General features: G+C 37.0%; 1 protein-coding gene across 1 annotated transcript; it reads right to left on the reverse strand.

The window, feature by feature from the left end:
• Positions 1–1,120: 1,120 nt before the first annotated feature.
• LOC120531394 (neuferricin) lies at positions 1,121–20,105 on the reverse strand. The gene is made up of 5 exons (XM_039756774.1): positions 19,783–20,105; positions 15,612–15,752; positions 11,216–11,402; positions 5,703–5,907; positions 1,121–2,381 (listed from the first exon to the last, which is right to left on the reverse strand). The coding sequence occupies exons 1-4, from the start codon at positions 20,039–20,041 to the stop codon at positions 5,712–5,714; spliced, it is 783 nt and encodes a 260-aa protein (XP_039612708.1). The 5' UTR covers positions 20,042–20,105; the 3' UTR covers positions 1,121–2,381; positions 5,703–5,711.
• Between the last annotated feature and the right edge of the window lie 1,620 nt (positions 20,106–21,725).

Below are 21,725 nucleotides of genomic sequence, written 5' to 3' on the forward strand. Positions count from 1 at the left end.
AACAAGCTATTCATCATCAGAATAATTAGCCATCCAAGATTATAAGAGAGAACCACCCATCTCAACACTGAAGATGCTGTCCATGCATCAGCCTGACTTCCGTGTCAAGACAAGACAATTAAAACCATATTTTTCTATTTTGGAGTTAAAATTCTCTTTTCTGGCATTGCTGCAATACACTTTTAACAATAGGTATAGACTGATTTTTAAATGCTGAGAATGATGAACCAATATGTAAGGTAACTTATTCCAGTTTATATATTGAGAGGAAGGAAACCATGGCCACTTGACTGTGTTCTGCAAAACTATTTGCCACATTAGAAAAAAAAGTTACACAGAATAACACTTCAGTCTCCTCTTGGTCAGTTCAGATTCAGACACAGAGAAGCAACTCTCAATCAAATGTCAGAAGAAATTACTACTACTAGAAATACCCTAAAATATGCTTTATGCTATGTGAGATTTACATCCTTTAAAAGATGCATCTCACGAAACTGCTTCATACTTTAGAATCTGGTTCAATATTTTGTATTTTTGAATCTATGTACTTTATCATCACATTTTTCTGAATTTGAACTTTGTTAGATGGCTTTTCTTATTGGTTAGTTTTGTGGTTTTAAATTGTTTTTGTAAATATCTTTAATTAGCTGAATTATGTTTCTACATAGTTCCTTAATTTATCCTTTGACTTTGACATTGGTGGAGTGAGGCCTCTAATTAGACAACATTTGTTGCAGCCCCTGGCAGACAATAAATGGGCTTTACAGTCACTGGAGTGGCATTGGATTCTTTCTGTGTCCTTTCTCCCTGTTTGGCTTTTCTTTGAAAGTTCCTTGAAATTTAATTTGTCCTTTTTGAAATATGATTTTTGGTATTTTTTTCAAGAAATGTATCATAACTTTGTGTGGCCATGTATTTTGACATTTTTTCCCTTCCCAGTTTGATAATAATCATAACAGTCAGGAAGTATTAGAAGAGGAGCAGATGTTTCATGGGCTGGAGATCAAGAAGGAAGTATGACATTCTATTTAGCTCTAGAGCTGCCTTGAGACACCACTGGTATGTTCAGTTATTCTTTCAAGGCGTTAAAGATGGCAACTGATGCTGCTTAAAAAAGGTATTTTTTGTTTCTCAGGTTTATTTTATAATAAAACATTTTAAATTGTGCATTATCTAGAGTCTGTACAATTTTAACTACTACAGAATTCTACCAGGTTGGAAAATGACTGACTGACTATATTAGAAACAGGTATATGCCATTTAATTGAAGGTTAGACTCTGCTGAGGTCTGGACAATAAACAACACCACATACAAAATGTATTTTATTTTAAACACATGCTTAGTTTAGAACATCATAGAAATAAATTGAGAAAAGATAAGGTTAATGAATTAAAGGAAACAAAAGTTAAATTGTAGGAAAGCCTAAAATGTCTTTTAAAAAGATTTAAAAAAATACCTTTTCTCTGTTCCGCATTGTCTATTACTGCACACTGTGATTAGAAACTGTTACAAATATTTTTTTTTTCTTAGTAGAACTATTGAATACTGTATGCATTACCTGATCAATATTTCAGGACTATTCAAGCTCGTTAAATACAACTTAAACATGCTTTATAGATGTTAACCCTTTTCTCCTCACATACATTTTATAACATCCATAATTGTTCATTTCAAATTAAGATTTTCTCTCTGCTTGGAATCTGCTACTGATATATACATATTGAAATCTGCTACTGAAAAAGGGACAAAAAACTACCCTTTCTTTTATATGTCTAATCTTGGTGTCCTTGGTGAAAAAAGAATATCTTTTTAATCGATGTAAAATAAGTACAATATTCTTTTATGAAGGAAAACTATAATATTAGTATTTACTGTATAGCCTGAATAATACATTCACGTGATGAGATAAATGTACTTAGTTTTTATATTCTGGTGGGGTCACCCATTACATGCAGCTTACATACTGTGGGTGTAATTAAATTGTCCAGAATATTTCCAATTAATTACGGCTTTTAACTGAAAATATTTTTTTTTCCAAATTTTAAACACATACATATTTGTAACATCAATTAAAAAAATGATGTATTTTATATTGAGTGACTGTCTCCTATGTTAGCCAAATATTTTAGATGCTTGGCTGTTGCAGCTTTTTAACTTAGTAGGGCACCCATTAGTTGAGGTATGAATTAAATAAAACATGTAGCATTTTAATAAAAGTTACAAAAAAGCTTTCAAAAATGTTAAAATTATGTCTTTGTTGTGGGGAATTTGAATGGGAAACCACTGGGAGAAGTAGATATCAAGAATTCAGGAGACTGCATTCACCTTCCTTTAGTCCCAAGAAGTTTTGTGGAAATCAGCACTGAATGATCTTCACCATCTAACAGAAAGATACTGAGGATTAGATTTCCTTGAAACTAAAGCTTTAATATTACCGTTTTAAAAATCTCTTGTTTTCCAAATTATTTTACATATCATTTTACAATAAAGCCTAGTAACGCCATGTTTGAGAGCATAATTCTTGAAAAGGGTGTTAGGTATGTCTTAAGTATTAATATCTGGAACATTTCTGTTTGTGTAATACTGTGTAATAAAATAGTTTCACCAGAATATACAAATAAGACACAACATTAAAAATGCCTGACAGGTGAAGTGAGTAACATTGATTGTTTCATTACAATGGCACCCGTCAAGGAGTGGGATATCAGGCAGCAAATGAACAGTTAATTTTTAAAGGTGAAGTTTTGGAAGCAGGAAAAATAATCAAGTGTAAGGATCTGAGAAACTTTTCACAAGGGCCATACTGTGGTAGCTAGACAACTGGGTCAGAGCATTTCCAAACTGGCAAGTATTATGGGGTGTTCCTAGTATGTAGTTGCTACCTACCAAAAATAGTCTGAGAAAGGATAGCCAATAAACCAGCAACAATGTCATGGGCGCCCAAGTCACATTGATGCACATGGGGGTGAAGGCTAGCTCATCTGGTCTGATCCAACAGAAGAGCATCTGTAGCAGAAGTGATTGAAAAACTTAATGCTGGCCATAAGAGAAAGGTGTCAGAATGCACATTGCACTGCAGCCTGCTGTGTATGGTGCTGTGCAGTCACAAACAGGGCAGAGTGCCTATGTTGAGCCCCTGTCCATTGCCGAAAGCACCTACAATTGACATGTCAGAATTTGACCATAAGGCAATTAAAGAAGGTGGCCTGGTTTGATGAATCATGTTTTCTTTTAGATCATGTGGACGGCCAGGTGGGTGTGCTTTGTTTACCTGGGGAAAGAGATGACGACAGGGTGCAGTTTGGGAAGAAAGCAAGCTGGCAGAGCCTGTGTGGTGCTCTGAGCTGTGTTCAGCTGGGAAACCTTGGGTCCAGGCATTTATGTGGATGTTTTGACATATGCAACCTAGCTAATGATTGCTACACACCATGTACACCCTTTCATAGCAATAGTATTCCCTAATGGCAGTGGCCTCTTTCAGCAGGATAATGCGGTATGCCACACTAAAAAAATGTTCAGGAGTGGTTTGAGGAACATGTTAAAGAGTTCAAGGTGTTAACTTGGCTTCTAAATTCTCCTGATCTTAATCCACTCAAGAATCTGTGGAATGTGCTGGAAAAACAAGTTTGTCCATGGTGATCCCTCTTCACAACTTTCAAGACTTAAAGGGTCAGCTTCTAACATCTTGATGTCAGATGCCACAGGACTCCTGAGGTCTTGTGGAGTTCTTGCCTCAGAGCTGGTCAGAGCTGTTTTAGTGGCATCAGGGGAACCTACACAGTATTAGGTAGATGGTTTTAAAATTGTGGCTGATTGGTGTATAATTTGCTGGCATTAAGAAATCCCCTCCATCATAAAAAATGATTTAATAAGAATTGTTTGGGTTTATCAGACTTAAAAGTTTTGAGTATACTTCTACCTTCATCCACGTCTTGGTCAGCCTACCTCACCATTGCAACTCCCGTACAGAGCAACTTGCTCAAATTATTGCTTTCATATCAGCATATGAAACTGATCACAATACATCCCAACTTTGCATCATGTTACACCTTCATAGCCCACATTTGACTCTCAGCAGCATGCAATTTTACATACAACTTGCATAAAATTTTCTCTTCAAATATACTTTTCAGTCAAATTGGGGCATCTCCACATACCTAATTCTACTAATATTACTGTCAAGACCATACCACGTCCTACTTCTCCAAAACAGTACTCAAATACTGTAATGACTCTAATTCTGATGTCTAAGTTTACATTTGCTATATATCATCATTTGGGAACCCCTTCACACACAACTAAAAAAGGATATAGTGTTGTGTGTACTACCCCTCACTCCATTGCATTTCTTGTTCCCAATTCCATTATCCAATGCACTGCAGAGAGTTCTCCGTATCATCTTTACTACACACACTACAGAGTCCTGCATCAACTCTTCTACACCTTTTGCCACTTTGTCTCATGCCATCAGTTTGGCTTTACATGCTTTCTCCTTCAGGCTTTTCACTTCCTCTTGAATTTTAAATAGATTTCTCATCAGCAATGAGCTTAGACCAAATTCTTGGTAAAACCTAACTTCACAACATTTACAATCTCCTCTTGACCTACATTTCATAATTCTTCATTTATCACCTTTCCTGACAAATATTATCTACTTCCAGAATCTGTCCTAAATTTCTTAATGCCTACCTACTTACTTATCACTGTACAATGACAATTAAATTTTCCAGATAAGCAAGTACCTAAACACCATTTTCATGATTAATTCCTAAAACATCACTAGTAAACATCCATCCATCCATTATCCAACCCGCTATATCCTAACTACAGAGTCATGGGGGTCTGCTGGAGCCAATCCTAGCCAACACAGGGCGCAAGGCAGAAAACAACCCCCAGGCAGGGCGCCAGACCACCACAGGGCACACACACACACACACACGCACTAGGGACAATTTAGAACCTGCATGTTTTTGGACTGAGGGAGGAAACACATGCAGACATGGGGAGAACATGCAAACTCCACGCAGGGAGGACCCAGGAAGCGAGCCCCGGTCTCCTAACTACGAGGCAGCAGTGCTACCCACTGCGCCACAATGCCACCCCTATATTATATTATATTATATTATATTATATTATATTATATTATATTATATTATATTATATTATATTATATTCCTAGCTGTTCTACCCAACTTCACCCAACATTGTTGTGTTGTCAAGCACATGAGTATGAGGTGTGTCTCATGGGTGTTGGGTTGACTACTGTTATGGGGAAGGATTTGAATGTGACACCATGATTAACCAGTTTCTGTTTGCCTTAGATGGGAGAAGAACCCACACACTAAGGACAATTTTGTATCACCAATGCACCTAACCTGCATGTCTTTGGACTGTGGGAGGAAACCAGAGCACCCTGAGGAAACCCACACAGACACGGGGAGAACATGCAAACTCCATGCAGTCAGGATCCGGGCAGCGAACCCAGGTCTCCGAACTGCGAGGCAGCAGCGCTACCCACTGCACCACCGCGCTGCCCACTAGTAAACATGAAGGAAGGAATTTAACAAGCAAACAGTTACTAAAATTACAGTGAATCTCCCAGACCAAATACACTTAAAAGAAAATGTATGACTTGGGTTGATTTGGATAAAATGTAGCAGTATTACTTCCTAAGAATATTACATTCTTATATATTTCTTACCATTTGCTTTTAGCCTTTTAGGATGCAGGATTCTTCTAGTGGAGGACAGTTGTCATATACTTGCAGGTTTGGATTGTCAAGTTCTCCTCTATTGTTGTAACTGGAAATGTCATTGACAACCTGCACACAAACACAACGGAAGCCTCTGCTGCCTGGACTGTAGAGTTTTCTGGGAACCCCAGCCCAGCTCCTCTGAATACCTCCACTACAGAGAAAACACAAGATGGGTAATTAATCATGTTTTTCTTATTCATCAAATACATATCCTAGAAATAATAAAATATTTTAAGTTATGCCCAAGCTAATATAGTATTCACATGAATTTCCTGGATCTGCATTTACGTGCTTCTGTTGTTTTTATCTTCCATTATACAGCATTATCTTTTTGATTTTAGTATATGAAAAAAGGCAAATTAAAAGAATAAATACAATACTTGTTCCTTACTCCTCACTATTATATTCCTTTCAGATGAAAAAATGAAATCTGCAGATTATCACTACCTTAGCTGGGATGGTATGTGCAGTATGAATGCTATCCGCTAAGTTAATTAGAATGTCACACTGACAAGACTTATGAGCAAATCGCTGTAAATTCTTGACATAGTGAACTCAGGAGTTGACTGTGGTTGAAAAACACCATTGACAGGATGCCCTAAACATAGTTTTCCCTTTTATATTAAAACTGCACTAAAGAGAGAGAGACTGTATACTGTAAGTGTTGCACTAAATTATATGCCCACAAGAAAAAATGGTAGACATCAGACACGGAGAATGTGTATGTTTCTCCCTAATTGTCAGAACTGCTGACAGAATGTAATCTAGCCAAACTTGGAGACAAGATTAAAGAAACAATTGGAGACAAAAGAGGAGAAGAGAATGATTTTTAGAGCAACAAAGGCTAGGAACAAGGCTGGAAAGGATTTTAGTCAGATAAAGCTGATGAAAGATGAGGAAGGTGGTTTTAAATAGCATGATAGGATCATGAATAGATGAACCAAGTACTTTGAAAAGCTATAAGGAAGAAAATCAATAGGTAGTATTTGAGGATGAAGTCTTAGATGAAGGGCTAGTACCAAGAATAAGGTGTGAGTAACGGAGGCACTGAAAAGAATGAAAAATGTAAAGACAACAGGATAGGATGAAATTCCAGCACAGGTGTGGAACAGTTTGAGAGAAGAGGGAGTAGATGTGTTGTGGGATCTAATGCAGAAGATATATGAACAAGAGAGAATACCAAAGGAGTGGATGGAACAGTGTAATTGTAACCGTTTATAATGAGAAGAGCGATATTCAAGATTGTGGAAACCATAGAGGGATAAAGCTGATATCACACACAATGAAAATTTAGGAAAAGGTTATACAGAAAAGGCTTATGGAAGAGATCACCATAGGGAAGGAGTAGTTTGGTTTTATGCCAGGATGAGGAACAACCGTCTTTGCATTAAAACAACTCGTATAGAATCATTGAGAAAAACAGAAAGGTTTGCATACGGTGTTTATGATTTGGAGAAGGCTTAAGATAGAGTGCCACATCAAGAAGTATGGAAGTGCAAGAGAAAGAAAGGAGTTGAGTCATGGGATAAAAGACCAGTCCCTATGGTGCATGCTTTTTGATGATGATATTGTGTAGCACCAGAAAAGTGAAAGTGGAGAGGAAGCTGGAAGAATGGAGAAGAGGATTAAATAGAAATAGGAAGAAGACATAATATTTGAAGTTTAACAATGATCAGGATTCAGAGGTTAGCCTGTAGGAAGAACATTTGTAAACAGTATATACATTTACATAGCTAGGATCAGTGGTAGCTCAAGATGGAAAAGTAGATGCAGAAATAACCCATAGAGTGCATTGTGGATGGAACAACTGGAAGAAGGTATCAGAAGTATTGTGTGTGGAGAAGAAGTTAGATGTGGCAGAAGTGAGAATGTTGTGGTGGATGTGTGGAGTTACAAAAGAGAACAGAATAAGAAATGAGACAATCAAAGGTACAACAAAAGTGGGAGAGACATCTAAGAAAGTAAAGGTTGAAGTGGTATAGACATGTGATGAGAAACAATGAATATGTGATTGGAATAGAAATGCAGGGGAAGAGAAAGTGAGAGAGGCCAGAAACAGCAGTGGATGGATACAATAAAAGAAGATTTGAAGGAAAGGGGTCTGACTGAGAAGGAGATGCAGGAATGAGGTTTTTGGAGAATGTTGATCGAGTGTATCAGCCCCACTTAGAAGTGGGAAAAGATGAAGAGGAAGAAGAATAAGATTGTTGACAGAACAAATATAATGTACACAGTAATATCTTACAGAACTTATATTGTGATAATGTATACCACCCGAGACTTGCAAACAAGAACCTACTCTTTGTATAGCCTGGAATTATAAATGGGAGTAAAGTTCAGAATTACATACAGTATGTAATAAGGGAAAGTAGTTTACATATAGTAGAACATGTACACATTATTAATAGGCAGATTACTTTACTACAGCTTAATTTTAACCTTTACATATATTTAAGAATACAAAAACTGCTGCAATGTTCACTTTCTTGCATGCATGCTTCATAGATGGATGCCGGTAATCAGTTAAAAATGAAATGCAATGTGTTCCTCATACATAGAGATCATATTAACCTTACACTTTATTTTGTCACTTAAAAGGTGATGCTGTGGTGACTTGACAAGACAAAGACCTAGTAGTACTGTGGGCAATGCATACAGTTTGCTGACAGATAACAGCTAAGAAAGATCACACTTGCTCTACAGATAATTATTTTGCAGACATGTGTCCTTTGTGGTTTCTCTGTACAGATCATGCATAACTCAAGGCACTGCACACTGGCAATACTGAAAAGCTAAAGTAGCCCTTTACTTGCTTATTATGCAGCAATGTTTCACTTCTTCTGCCTCTGCACAGATGACTGCATGTCCACAATCAAAAAACCTACAGCTGCTTGCCTTCCTGCTGTCTTAAAGCTTTTGATTATTTCATGTGAGCCATTTTTAAATGTAATCTAAGAAGAATTAAAAAATACTAATAAGATCAGTCTATGCATTCAAATTATGTGTTTCTTAATACCATGCATACTTGTTTTGTAAGTGATTTTATTAAAAGTTAGGCTAGGAGTTCAAAGTTTCCATGTCTGAGATCACAGAGTTTATTTAAAATGTGGAGGAGAATTTCCCATTTATATATTAAGCATGGCTTATTCCATTACATATAGTGGAATATATACTGTATATATATATTGTGAACGCTGGCCCCGGCACAGACAGACGGACGACATATTTTCACCCAACACACTGTTTATTATATACTATTTACAATTATATAAAAGTCGCGTGCACTCACGAACCCCAGTGCCTCTTGCACTGATTCCCCCAAAGTCCAGGGCCCACAGTCTCTTTGCCTTCCTGGCCGCCTCCCGTCCTCTCTCTCCAGTTCAGTCTTTCTGCTTCCCGACTTCCACCGCTGACTGGAGGGAGGCGGCCCCTTTTATGGGGAGCCGGATGGGCTCCAGCTGCTTCCCGGCACTTAACGGTGGCCACACCCCTGTGTGGCGGAAGTGCCGGCTGCGCACCCGGAAGCCGTCCGTGTCTCCCCCAGAATAAACAGGCACTGGGGCGCCGCCTGGCGGTGGCCACGGTCCCTACAGGGCTGGGCTTCCAAGCCCTGTACCCGAGGCCCCCTGTCTAACCAGGACGGACACCCCCACTCGTTCTGGAGGACGCACACGCCTCCTCCGGTCCTCTAAGCGTCCGGCCGGGCTCCATCCCCGGCCGAGGGCCACACGGGATGAACCGGCATCGGGGCGCCGCCTGGCGGTGGCCACGGGCCCCTACAGGGTAGGGCTTCCATGCCCTCGACCCGTGGCTCCCAACAGAACCAGGACGGACGCCCCCTCGCGGTCTGGAGGAGGCACAAGCCCTCCTCACGTCCTCCTGGGCGTCCCGGCCGGGCACCAGCCCCGACCGGGGACCACAATATATATATATATATATATAATTTGTCTTTTATCAGGAGAAACTTACTGTGTATATACACATGTTTGGTTATGCTTGTGCATTTGGATTTTATTATGCATTGCATTATGAATTACTTTTATATAAATTAATATACTATTTACTAAACACATGTTAATCTATAGCAGCATCCTGAAAAGGCACCCACTTTCTGTTATGGAGTATAATGCTAACCAAGCAACAAACTGTCCTTATACTGTCACCTTATAAGGAACCGAATACAGTATATCTGTATTCCATTATATAAAGAGTGACCCCATTTTTTTCTTCTTTAAATTAGATGACAAGGAAAGCATAGCTAAAGTGCATGTTTCCTTCTTCTCTGCAGTGCAGTGTGGGTTACTGGATGTTTTTTGTTTAAAGATAACAAAACCTTATGAGAGGATAAAGGTTACATTAACAGATATACTGTGAAAACCTAGAGTCAGAATTTTTAAGCAAGAACTAACATTCCAGTGTTAGTACAGCAGGAGCAGGTAGTATGATGAATTGAAAAAAGACTAGTTTTAAAAATACAGTATTTTAAAATGTATACTGAAACCATGCAATTCACTATCTAAATTAAGTTTGCAAATGTTCCTTATTTCTGTGCAAGTTTGTCTTCTACACAAGCATTATTTTTTGATTTGTTGACTCCAAAATGGTTGTTATGAGTGAATAAGGCTGTAGCAACAAGTAAGCTCTGTGATGCACTGTATCTGCATTCATTTTTGCTTTGTTCTCACTGCTATTGGCATAAGCATGGATTAAGCAGGCTTGAAATATGTTGGACTTAGAAATCATATCATTTATAGTAGAGTTATAACTGCTGTCAAGTATTTTATACCACAGTACATGCCTCAGGTATACTGTATGATGTGTATTGTAGTGCTATACATTCATATTTTCATTGGCTGCATGATGTCCACCTTAGATTTTTTTCAGCATGATGATATAATGAAATGGCTACTGTATAAGGCACAGCTAAGTCAACACTTTGCTTGTTGTTGTCACTCATTATAATCCAAATCTGTTCATATTAGGTAATATGAACTGGAACTTATCTTTTAAAAGAGAAAAAATACATATTTTTCTGTCACTTTAAAACTTTATTATATAGTTATAGTAATGTGTGCACACTCTTTGTAAAACATTACATGAGAGACTGAATAATTTTAGCATCAAAACATTTTTTTTGTTGTTAAATTATGCTTATAATTATCAATATTTACATAAAAACAGCAAAAATAGACACTTTAAAGGTTTATGTGACATGGGTGAAGCGGATTACTTATGTTAATAGAGCAAACATTTTGGCATTTTAAAAACTGAAGAGCGCAAAATTTAAATAATTGAATTGCTTGGTTTGAGGCAAAATTTTAAATGTAGAGGAACCAATGCACAAACATTTCTTTAAAAAGTAAATTAATTATCCTTAGCACTAGTAAGGTTAATTAAACTACAAAACCTGCTGATGAAACAGAACATGTTGAAAAAGATGAATGTATTCTCTAGCTTACCTGTTTGTGGTACACCATACTCTGCCACCGCTTGCTGCACTCCACTCCGAGTTACACGGAGGAAAGCGCAGATTGTCCAATTCAGTCTTTGCTTTTAGCTTTTGACCTTCATATATAGATGTCTCGGCCTGTTTGAGGGCTTCTGTTGGTTCTCCATTGTTAGTATAGAATCTTCCAATCAACTTGCCTTAAAAAAAGAAAATCATTTAATAAATACCATTAAAATAAACTAATGTTACATTGTTGTTAACCTGTTGCATATTCTCAGGAAAATGAATCCCTGTGTAATGCTTTTCATTATAAAATAAAAAACTGATCATAAGAAGGTGAACCTCTGAAAACAAGAAAAGAATGCAGAGTGAATGGGATAGATAAAGATTTATTTTTAGGCATTTAAAAAAATACCAGTAGCCTTACTTTTACAGTGCACATGGTTATCACTGGCAAAATTCTGTTATCTTTTAAATGTAACCAAAATATCCCACTAGAAGCTTCAAATGTACACATGTTGTGAGAATTCTAAAAGTACTGAATTCCAATATAAAGCACTTAATTTTGAGACTTCATGTTTTTTGTGGTTTTAGTGTATACTTCGAATACCTGCTGTTTGGCAGAACAAGTCTCAGATATCTTACCACTGCGAGTACCTTTCTACACATGAACCAGCAGATTTTAGAAAATATCTTTGCTGTATTTTCACAAAGTCTCTGTGATAAATATGCTGTATGCAGTAGCTGTGCCAGGATTTTTTATTGGTGTACAGTATGTTTAAGACATTCTATGGAAGAATTAATAATGTAACATCAAAACAAAAAAATGGCATTATGAGACATTGTTTATGTCATTATCTAACAAACTAAGGTGGCACTAACATTATGCCATATACATTATGTTGTATTTTTTTGGGAAAGCAATATAGAAATTGAATATCTAGATAAATTCTTAAACATGTATATCTCTTCTTTAAATATAAAGGCAACTGGAAGAATCCTAACTCTCCTCTTTTAAGTCAGTGGGTAACTGATGTTATATATTATTTTAAACTGGAAAAAATCAAATTCTCACTTAAAGGATCTGTGCAGAACTTTTTCAAAACCTGGCAGGATCTAATCAATAACATTTTAGAATAAGCTTTTAAAGCACTGAGGAAGCAGTTTCTCTCCCCTCTTTTCCTTTTTTCCTCTCCATTTATCATTATTCACTTATTAATTCATCTACTTGCTTATTTTTACTAGCTTTAAGTTTTACCCTGCTGGCTTATCTCTCTTTCTCAGGGGTGGGGTTGGTTTGTTTTTGATCTTATGTTTGTAGAAATTGATTTATTTGTATGGAATGATGTGTGATTTTAATAAAATTAATAAAATAAAAAACATAAAGGCCAAAAACACTTTAGTATTCATTTCATTTTAGAAATGGGCATATACATTACAAAGCTAATCCAGTCTTGAAATCATTGATAAAGTTAAAACAAAAAACTAATTACAGGCCATTTACGGAGAGTTACATCTAAAATCTTTTACCTATAAACAAAAAAGCCCTGTCTATTTGGTGGTATTCAAGATAAATCATTCAAATACTGTATTAGAAACACATAAACAGAAATTTAAAAATCTATGCATTCAGAAATAGACTGTTTTATAAGTAAACTGTTATAAGCATTTCAGTTCTGCCTTGTAGCAATGGCTACTAGAATAGACATCCTCTACACTACCATGTCCTCTGGTATAAAGTGGGCTTGTGAAAAGGATGGCCACAAAAATAGATATAATCATTTTAATTATGTAATAATACATTGTTAAAAATAAAAAATATCGCTTTTAATAAATGGTACACAAAACATTTAAAAAGTGTGTCTACAAATCTTCCTATATAATACGCTACCATGGCTGTTCGTTTGTCTGTCCAGGATTTTAAATCACCTGTAGCTCACAAACCGTTTGAACTATTGACTTGAAATTTGGTACACATATACTACGTGATGTGTACTATCTGTTTTTGAGGTGATGATTTTTATTACTCTTTTTATTTTTATTTTATTTTATTGTAGAATCAACTCTCGGTAGCGGGCAGCAGGGCGGCTGTGCGGCGCATGTGTAAGGGTGCCGTTCTCATTCCCTACCACCTTCGCTAATCATTCTTGAGGCAGATTGAAGACTTAAGTGCCAGCTTAAGTGAAAAATTAAAGAAAACGTACTAAGTAATTGCAACACAAAAACTAACTTATTCAGTTTTAACGTGAAAAGATGCCAACGAAAGAAGAGAAGCAGCGGGCTGCTAGGGTGGAGAAAAGAAGATCTGTTCAGGAAGCGGCAAGCGCATCAACCTCTGAGCAAATGAATGCTAAACAGAGACAGAGAAAGAGGATGAAAACTAGGAATGCTCAAGTCAAGTGTATTCACTGCACGTTACCGTGCAGTACGCCGTTACTGGTATACAAATATTTTCTGATTTTATTTTACTTGCAACAGCATAAATGAGATCAAATAATATTTTTTTTGCCTATAACAGTAACAAGTAATATAATATGGCTTGGATTCCTTTTAGAATAAATTCTGACCTATTATAGAAAGTTTTATATACCCTATAACATGTGGACTATGCTTGATCAGAAACTATGTACACTCTTTTAATTCATTTGAACATACAGTTGGGCTTGAAAGTTTGTGAACCCTTTAGAATTTTCTATATTTCTGCATAAATATGACCTAAAACATCATCAGATTTTCACTCAAGTCCTAAAAGTAGATAAAGAGAAAACATTTAAACAAATGAGACAAAAATATTATACTTGGTCATTTTATTTATTAAGGAAAATGTTTGAATATTACATATTTGTGAGTGGCAAAAGTATGTGGACCTTTGCTTTCAGTATCTGGTGTGACCCCCCCTTTGCAGCAATAACTGCAACTAAACATTTCCGGTAACTTTTGATCATTCCTGCACACTGGCTTGCAGGAATTGTAGCCCATTCCTCCGTACAGAACAGCTTTGACTCTGGGATGTTGGTGGGTTTCCTCACATTAACTGCTCGCTTTCGGTCCTTCCACAACATTTCGATTGGATTAAGGTCAGGACTTTGACTTGGCCATTCCAAAACATTAACTTTATTCTTCTTTAACCATTCTTTGGTAGAACGACTTGTGTGCTTAGGGTCGTTGTCTTGCTGCAAGACCCACCTTCTCTTGAGATTCAGCTCATGGACAGATGTCCTGACATTTTCTTTTAGAATTCTCTGATATAATTCAGAATTCATTGTTCCATCAATGAAGGCAAGCCGTCCTGGCCCAAATGCACCAAACAGGCCCAAACCATGATACTACCACCATCATGTTTCACAGATGCGATAAGGTTCTTATGCTGGAATGCAGTGTTTTCAATTCTCCAAACATAACGCTTTTCATTTAAACCAAAAAGTTCTATTTTGGTCTCATCCATCCACAAAACATTCTTCCAATAGCCTTCTGGTTTGTCCACGTGATCTTTAGCAAACTGCAGACGAGCAGCAATGGTTTTTTTGGAGAGCAGTGGCTTTCTCCTTACAACCCTGCCATGCACACATGCACACCATTGTTGTTCAGTGTTCTCCTGATGGTGGACTGATGAACATGAACATTAGCCAATGTGAGAGAGGCCTTTAGTTGCTTAGAAGTTACCCTGGGGTCCTTCGTGACCTCGCCGACTATTACACGCCTTGCTCTTCGAGTGATCTTTGTTGGTCGACCACACCTGGGGAGGGTAACAATGGTCTTGAATTTCCTCCATTTGTCTGACTGTGGATTGGTGGAATCCAAACTCCTTAGAGATGGTTTTGTAACCTTTTCCAGCCTGATGAGCATCAACAACTCTTTTTCTGAGGTCCTCAGAAATCTCCTTTGTTTGTGCCATGATACACTTCCACAAACATGTGTTGTGAAGAGCACACTTTGATAGATCTCTGCACTTTAAATAACACAGGGTGCCCATTCACACCTGATTGTCATCCCATTGATTGAAAACACCCGACTCGAATTTCACCTTCAAACTAACTGCTAATCCTAGAGGTTCACATACTTTTGCCACTCACAAATATGTAATATTCGATCATTTTCTTCAATAAATAAATGACCAAGTATAATATTTTCGTCTTATTTGTTTAACTGGTTTCTCTTTATCTACTTTTAGGACTTGAGTGAAAATCTGATGATGTTTTACGTCATATTTATGCAGAAATACAGAACATTCTAAAGGATTCACAAACTTTCAAGCACAACTGTAAATTCTAGATATTCAGACAAGAAACTGCAAAGCTTGCTTCTATAGAACAAAGGTCAACAACTACTGTTTTTCACCCCAATAAGTGGATGTTCCCCTGTGCCACACATGAAATTCCCTTAAACACCATGTCCTTAGTACCTACCAACAAATGGATATTCCTTTTTATAAAAGGATAGCCAATCATTTATGACAAGGACTTCTAATGGGGAGAGTCCAGATAAATCATCCACTAAGCCAGTCTCTGTGAAGTCTCCCGTCACAAAGGCTCGTGATCCATCTCTGCCTTTAAACAAATAAAAACATTAGCCATATAAAAAACAGTTGCTGTACTTCTTTCCTCTTTGCTTTCTAACATAGTTAGATTTAGCCTCATCTATCCTACATGACAGACGATTTGCCCTATTATATCATAGTACCTCAGCAGATAATGTATTTATTTTTGCAGATAATGTAGCAGTTTAGATTGTAAATCTTTAAATTATGCATTAAGCAAAATCTACAAAAACATCTTCTTAACACAAAATCACAATGTTTACGGACAGTGAATCTTTAAACAATGGGGTAAATTAGGTACAGCATTGTTTCCAAGATAAATTGAAAAGTTAAACTATATTTCTTATTTTATAATACTGTGTACAGTATAAAATAAACCACAATCATATCTGAATTAAGCTGTGGCATTTGTAGAAGTTGTAAAGAGCATTGCAATAATATACTGTATATGTTTATTCAAGCACTGCAGGAATGCCAACTGTAATGTCTACTTGAAATTTGAATAGCCTGTTCTTTCAATTATAAAGTCTTAAACATTAGTAAACCTGCTTACTACTATAATATAGCCAACAAGCTCTGTAATAAAGGTTTCCATCTAGGCAAATTAATGCAATACATTTCATTCTAAATGGCACTTACTGATAACAATGTTTTTCTGTTTGCCAATAATTTAAAAAGGTAACAATTCTATTTTATTTTCATTAATTTTATTTGCAAAAATGTGCATTGCCCACTGGTGCCAAAGAACAAGACAAGAAAGACTGGGTCTATCGTGCATCCCTAGATCAGGGGTAGACAATGTCAGTCATGGAGGGCCACAGTGGCTGTAGGTTTTCGTTCCAACCTAATTGCTTAATTAGAAACCAATCCTTGCCAATCTCTGACCTTACTTAATTTTAAGGCTTGTTAATCTGTAATGTAATATTTGTATATTGTAGGTCTGTTCCTTTTCAAGGAAATCATTGAAATGATTTGAAGCCTAAAACAAATTATTTTCAGTCTCTTACATTTTTCTCTTAAGTATTTTATTAAACCAAATAGTGCATGATGAATCCACACAAGTGTAAATGGAAACAAATTAGATGGAGAACTGCTGGCTCCTTTGTCATTTGCATCTCATTGCTAATAATAAACCATTAAAACAGTGAATGCAGCTGTTTAAGACTGAATTAAGCTGTTAAGGGTGGGGTACCTTAACAAGTGAGACCACTAAAATGAAGAATCAAAATGTCACTTGAGCAGTACATGCTTCATCAGCAATAACTGACTTCTCATTAAGAAACGGGGTTGGAACAAAAACCTGCAGCCACTGTAGACCTCCAGGACTGATGCTGCCCACCCCGGTCTAGAGAATTTAAAATAATTGCCCAAATGATTCATACAATAAATTGTTACAAGTTAAAAAAAAAAAAACTGCATGACAGCTGCATGTGAAAAAAATTTGAGTAACGGATCCCAGTTTAACAGCAACATTTACCAGACACATATTTTTTGTTGGGAGAAGATTCCCTTTATTAAGACCAAACTAAAAACAATGTCACAATAAACAGAGGAACCATAGTTCTCCTATTTTGGGAGGCACAGTGGAATAGGGTTTAGTAATGGTTCTTAAAGGTCCCAAAGCCCCTTGCTTAATTCAAGGCCTGAGTCTTGTCCTCATGGAGATGGGCACATTGTCCCTGTGTCTGCATGACTTTTTCTTCCACATCTCAAAGATGTGGTTGTGATGTGTGCACCTATGCATAATGGTCTGGGACACTGTGTAGGATTGGTTCCCACCTTGCTCCTGTCCTAAAACTCTGGCTCCCTGTAACCCTCAACTGGATAGCTGAATCTGAAAATTAATGGATACATTTCCATATTTCATATTGTTTCATTCAAAACGAACATGTTATTTCTACAGTGATGTATGTATATAGTTTTAAAACATAAAATGTATTTATACAAATTATGCCCATTCAATTATTTGACTTAATTACAGGCAAATAATGAACCTGGGTTGAGACTGAAACCTGTAACCATCTGCAGTTCATGCATAGAAAACAAAAAAGCATTCACTTTAAACAGCAATTGAATCTGTCTATCCATCCATTTTTTTCTGGACTTGCCTATTCCAATTTAGCTTCACACATATGATTCTAGCAGCACTGGGCAGGAGTCAACTCTGGGTGTAGTCTGTCAGTTGCAGGGCACATTCATACACACCCCTCCACTCCCACTCATTTTGAAACAAGCTAATATGTTTGTGTTTGGGAAGTGGTAAGGCTGTCTAGGGTGAAAGTCTAGTCCAGTCTCTTGGAACTATGAAGGCAACATAGCAAGGAAAACGTACATGAAAATGTTGTAGTATTTTAAGGGTCATAATAAAATAGTTAAAAATTCATACTATTATAATATTGTTAGAGTAATGAGTTCAAAATCCTCAGGCATGCAGTAATAGCTATATGATGTAATAAGACATATGATGGTAAAATAAATGAGAGGTTAAAATGGACTGTATTAGCTTACTTTGATATCTTTACTTACAATATTACCCAGACCACTGGCTATGCTACAGCCACTTCAAAATTAAAAAAAAAAATGTAAACAGAAATTAATTAACTGTTGTATAGCATTTTAATAATACTGAACATGGTAAAGCCGATATAAAGTACATTATGTACTGGATATGTTTTATAAACAAACAAAAATAATCTTATCAAGTGAATGAACATGGAACACAATTAAAATAGTATTGTGCAAATTAATATTATGTATTAAGGGAAAATAATCTTGAATAAAAATCTTTATTACAATTAGCATGGAGAATCTGTCACCTTCAGTTCCACTGTAGCTCTAATCCAGTAGTAATTATGAATTCTAATTTAGACCTGGAGCCTTCCAGAAAAGAAACATTGGAAAAAATGTATTTCATTAATAGTAGGTTATTATTTTCCTGTATTAATATTTAGCCTGAATATTGGGACTTTGGTGTGAGAATAAAAAAATAATGCATCTTAATGCAGTGACATTCTACAGGAGTATCTACAGTTTACTATCTAACCAGATTTTCTGATTTTTCTTTAGTGTGTGAAAGAGGCAATACAAAAATGGCATGACACAATGCAGTGAGATGACAAAGAATAAAATAAAAAAGGAGGACAATTAAAATTTTAACAGGAGTAGTTGTACGAGACATGACGAGAACAGATCTCATTCTTCCATATATTCGGTATTGCAGAAAGTGCAGCACTAATAGAAATGTCTGGCGTGGTAAAATAAGAGCACCAAGAAGCCATTACATTAAACAAACATTTAATTAACATCAAGAAGTGGCTTCTAAATTAGAAGTTGGTTGAATAGAAAATGGTGACTCTCCAGCAGCTGAGTTTGAGACTCTGCAGTTAGCACTGTTGGTTTATTTTGAGTCTTATTATTTTTTGGTTGGCAGTTAAGGCTTCTGAATCTAAAAAAGATGTACATTCATTTAGTAGGAGTATTTGGTTACACATTAAGAATGCGGATGGAAATAAAACCTGCAGTTAGTGTGCTCCACCGAGACTTGAATTTGACACCTCTTCTCAAGAGCACACCGGCATCTTATAGGCAGATTGGAATCCTTTGTACAGTATTTTAGTTGGTGTGCTCTACATGTCCCTGTCTAGGAGTCCTGTCTTTTCTGTGACATTGCCAGATTTGGTTCCGGTCAGAATTAGATTTTAGTTATAAATGAATAGCATTTAATTATCTTCAAATAGGAAACACAATAATCTGCACTTGTGGCTCTGCCTTATTTAAAATATTTACATAGAAACACCACTCAAAGTAAACGCATTCGAAATACGGGCATACTGGCACAACAAGTCAAATACCTGAGGGATCCTGGTGTTTTGTTACATTACTGAAGATCTGCTAGAGCAATTTAAAAATTGATTGTTAATGCGAAATTGATGGAACTACGTAGATAATCAATTTTAAAGAAATATAATTTGACAGATTTCAATGAGATTCTATAGCCAACGCAGAATCTCGAGGTGTTAAGTTGTTCTGCTGTGGGTTACCTGCAAACACGTGATATGAGCCCCCCGGAGAGTAGTGCCTGTGCCCCCTGCTCACATCGAACACTTGTCCCAGCACTGCTAGGTATAGCCCGGGGCTATCCGGCGTACCCGTGTATCGAGAGAGGTCTTCGGGAGTAAGCAACAGCGCCTGTGACTCCGGCAACCGCAACAACAGAGCTGAAATCCACTGAAAACCTTTGTCGGAGACAAAAAACACAGACACAGCAAGTAAACCAAGTGCCACTGAATAACGAATCATGGCATAGAACTAAGATTCAGACTTAAGGGGTGCCGCTTCCGCCTTGCGAACGACCGCCTACGCCGCTTGGTGACGTGCCTGACGGAAGACGGAAGATCATAACATACCATTTTATTTGTTGAGCGCTTTACAGCATTACAACTGACGCTTTACAGCATTACAACTGACCGAAGCGCTGTACAAAAAAAAAAAAAAAGAAGCAGGACTAAAAACAAAATATTAAAAACAAACATTAAGAGAGAATTAAAACAGAGATGCTAAAAACAGGTCAGAGGACCCAATAAAATTGAGAAATAGGAAGAAGCAAGTGGAAATGAGACAGGTTAAGAATTAAAAGCCAATGTGAAGAAGTGCGTTTTTAGGCATGATTTAAATGTGGCGACTGAGGCGGCTTGCCTAACCACAAAGGGTAGGGAGTTCCAGAGCCTGGGTGCACAGACGGAGAAAGCCCTTTCACCACGAGCTTTAAAATTCAATTGAATCATACAGTAGACGTACAGGACCTTACTGTAGTTCAGGCACCTCTACAGCCCGAAGCCTCCACCCTGGACCTCCAAGTACCCAGAGTTAAGTTAATGGACAGTCGTCATTATGTGAGTCAGGTAACCCTCCAAGAACCCCAATCGTAACAATACTTTAACCGGGCGGAGGTCTGCAGCTAGTTGGACTCTTTTGGAGTCAACTCCACCTAATTGGATCTCCAAGGTGGAGGATCCGGGCTGCAGAGATAGGTACTTGGAGCTCAGCGCTTTCAGTGTACTGTATATCTTGCCTGAAGAAGGGGCCTGAGTTGCCTCGAAAGCTTGCATATTGTAATCTTTTTAGTTAGCCAATAAAAGGTGTCATTTTGCTTGGCTTTACTCTACAGTGTATAAATGGGAGTATGTGTCATCAACAATTTCTTTTAAGAAGAATAAACAAATCTCGAGACGGTATGTATTTTCTGTATTCAAATACAGTCAGCAGATATTTTTCATGCCTAGTTTAACTTTGCACATCCCATGCACAAATCTTCTGAACGTTTAAGAGAAATATTAACATACTAGCTATGCTACCCATCTAACACAAGTTGAAATCTAAGTGATCATCATAGAGCTCAGTGTTAATATTTGCAGGACACCATCTATTAGAATTTATTTTGTAATGCATGTAGTATTAAATTGCATTTATTTTTTCAACAGATGGTGCTTCACAAACATTTCTAATAATGAAATGAATTACTACAAAATGTTTGTGATGCGCCATCTGTTGGAATGACAAATGCAATGTGTATGTATGTGATATGCTCAATGGTACGAGATTTGTAAAAGCATGGTTAATGTTTGTGATATGCCATCTGTTGGAATTACAGAGGCATGGTAACCAGTTGGACACTTAGATATACAGAAACCTTTTATTAAGGTGGATTTGGGTGTATGAAGCAGACACTTCTTTACTGAATAATGTCCCTGTATCAGTGAGGCTGTTTAAGGCTATTTCACTTTCTCTGACAGCAGTTTATTACATTAGGCAGCTTTGGCTTGGCAGTCTCTGAGTCATCAGAGAGCCACAATGGTTACTGTCATTCATTCCAACCAATTTTTCAATTTGGTTAAATCTTCACTGTTAACTGAACTATTTGTTCAATCAGATTGGTTATCTAGGCTTTCAGTGCCGAGTCTCAGTAATTTGTGAAGAATGCAGC

This window comes from Polypterus senegalus, chromosome 6 (assembly GCF_016835505.1).
Source record: "Polypterus senegalus isolate Bchr_013 chromosome 6, ASM1683550v1, whole genome shotgun sequence".
In the NCBI taxonomy this organism is placed as follows: domain Eukaryota; kingdom Metazoa; phylum Chordata; class Cladistia; order Polypteriformes; family Polypteridae; genus Polypterus; species Polypterus senegalus.

What these genes read in the sequence shown, in the direction of transcription:
- LOC120531394 (XM_039756774.1), bottom strand. Translation starts at nt 20,041, where the DNA reads ATGATTCGTTATTCAGTGGCACTTGGTTTACTTGCTGTGTCTGTGTTT. An exon ending in AAAGGAATATCCATTTGTTG is followed by an intron (nt 11,403 to 15,611) that starts GTAGGTACTAAG and finishes TCTTTTTTTAAG; the next exon opens with GCAAGTTGATTGGAAGATTC. An exon ending in GTATGGTGTACCACAAACAG is followed by an intron (nt 5,908 to 11,215) that starts GTAAGCTAGAGA and finishes TTTTCTCTGTAG; the next exon opens with TGGAGGTATTCAGAGGAGCT.